General features: G+C 41.6%; 1 protein-coding gene across 1 annotated transcript; it reads left to right on the forward strand.

Moving 5' to 3' along the window:
- Positions 1–779: 779 nt before the first annotated feature.
- On the forward strand, positions 780–1,226 carry LOC113767988 (NADH dehydrogenase [ubiquinone] 1 beta subcomplex subunit 10-B-like). The gene has a single exon (XM_027312198.1). It carries the CDS (start codon positions 855–857, stop codon positions 1,224–1,226), a length of 372 nt encoding a protein of 123 aa, XP_027167999.1. The 5' UTR covers positions 780–854.
- The last annotated feature ends 1,152 nt before the right edge of the window (positions 1,227–2,378 follow it).

Raw genomic sequence — 2,378 nt, forward strand, 5'->3', positions numbered from 1 at the left:
ACATGTTAACATAATTTTTATCTCTTTTTAATTGAAAATAGTTATATTTATATTGCATAGTTATATTTTTGTTTTTGCACAAGTGACATATTGGAGCATTTTCTCATAATGTGCAACTTAGGTGGTTTGTGATGTTACAAGATATTTAATCAAAGGTTATTTCTTGTCTTAATTTTAGTTATGACTATGATACATATTTATGAAATAGACATATCTTTATAATTAAAGTTAATATTTGATATTTTAAGATGCCATATATTTAAATAGATGAAAATTATTTTGAACATAACATATTAAAATAATTTTGTTCGAAAAAATTTTGGCCCCCCCAAAGAAAAAATCCTGGCTCCGTCACTGCTTTAAATTTGTATAGCTACGGCCTGTGATGCTAAATAGGCGTTTTTAAATGGCTTTTACTCCCATTCAGCCAAAAGCTTCTAAAAGGAGAAGAGCGTTTTAAACTTTAACCTATCATATTAACGGTTTGAATGCAATATTAAGCGTACAAAATTGAATTATAAACTCTATATTTTGCACATATAGCATGCATTTAAATGGTAACCGAATGTACACATTGTGAGTCAATTTATGGTTTTTGGGGGGGGGTTCAATTAGAGACAAGTATCCATGATTCAGTATTTATTTGCCCCTTTCTTTGGGTTCATGTTGTTGTAGAATCAAGTTTGTCTTTGGGCTAACGAGTTTTGCCTGGACGCAAATCTCATGAATCGGGCTGGAGCCCCAATTTCACATAAGCCCATCAGGTGCGGCACCTTACCTCAGTTGTCACTCCTCAGAGTCTCCGTTTCTGCGCAGAGATCACAGAGGAACCACAAAAAAGGAAAGAAGGAAATATGGGGAGGAAGAAGGGAGTGGTTTTCGACGAGGGAGCTCCAGATGACTTCGACCCGGAGAACCCGTACAAGGACCCGGTTGCCATGCTGGAGATGAGGGAGCACTTGGTCAGAGAGAAATGGATCGACATCGAGAAGGCCAAAATCCTCCGGGAGAAAGTCAAGTGGTGCTATCGGGTTGAAGGGGTTAATCATCTTCAAAAATGCCGCCACCTCGTCCACCAGTATCTCGACGCCACACGCGGCGTCGGATGGGGGAAAGAACAACGCCCCCCTTCTCTCCACGGTTCTCCATTTCTTCCACCTTTTTTTTGTTCTCGCAAGTATTCCATTTCACGAGCTAAGGGTTGGAATCCTCTAATATCTCATTAACGAGTTCATCGTTGACAATAAAATGTCCTTCAAAAGTTTGTCCCTCGATATATTCCAATCCAAGACCCAACCGTGTAATCCTTAGTAATGAACTTCAAATATCTCGTAGATCGGCCTTAATGGTAGTAACGAATAGAAGGAACCTCAATACGATGGAAGATAGGGGGGTACCTTCGATGATTGCTAATGGGTCCGTCACCTCTTGATGTCCCATTGCATAGGTCTTTGCCGGCACTTTCGGTCGATTACTCGTGGCATTGGTCGACTTAGACGGGTTCCCTCCTGCCCTTGGCAAATTTCCTTCTTTTGGCAAGTGAGGGCATTGAGCAATCAGGTGCTCAGCACTATCACATCGGTAGCATTTTCGAATTTGTCCTTTCTTCCAACAATTATCTTCCATGTGGTTAGCAGCCCCACAAAATTCACATGCCATTCTAGGTCCTGATGTCGGACCTCCTCGTGAGATACCACTTTGGGTCTCTCTCCCTACTTCCAAATTTCCTTGATTTGGGATCCCTGTGGATCGTGGACCACTTATTCCTCGGCTCATCTTAGATGGTGGCTCGCTCCTCGAGCTTTGTCCATCAATATAACTACTTGTATCCGATTGTCTTTTTTTCTTATCATGAAAGGCCTTTACTTGACTCTTAGTACTTTCAATTCTTCGTGCCTTTTCAATCGCTTGACTATAAGTCTCCAATTGAGCAGCTGCCAGTGCCTCTTGAATCTCCACATTCAAACCCTGGACAAACCGACGAATTCTCTTTTGGTCTGTCAGCACTAACTCTGGAGCAAAACGAGAGAGTTTGAAAAATTGCATCTCGTACTCTGACACACTCATGGTCCCTTGACGTAGGCGTATGAATTCATCCTCTCGCCTTTCTTAAATAAGTGGCGGTAAGTACTTCTCATTAAACTCACGAGTGAAGTTAACCCATGTCTATGGGGTCTGCTCTCTATCCCACTTGGCTCGAATTATATTCCACCAGGCACGAGCCACTCCCTCAAATTAAAAAACGGTGAAAAGTATCTGCCGTTCCTCCGGGTATCCTAATGCAGCGAATATATCTAACATTCGCTCCAACCAACTCTCCGCTATATCAGGGTTAGGTCCACCTAAAAATTTTGGTGGTAGAAACTTCTGGAACCGTT

Source organism: Coffea eugenioides, chromosome 4 (assembly GCF_003713205.1).
Source record: "Coffea eugenioides isolate CCC68of chromosome 4, Ceug_1.0, whole genome shotgun sequence".
Taxonomy (NCBI): domain Eukaryota; kingdom Viridiplantae; phylum Streptophyta; class Magnoliopsida; order Gentianales; family Rubiaceae; genus Coffea; species Coffea eugenioides.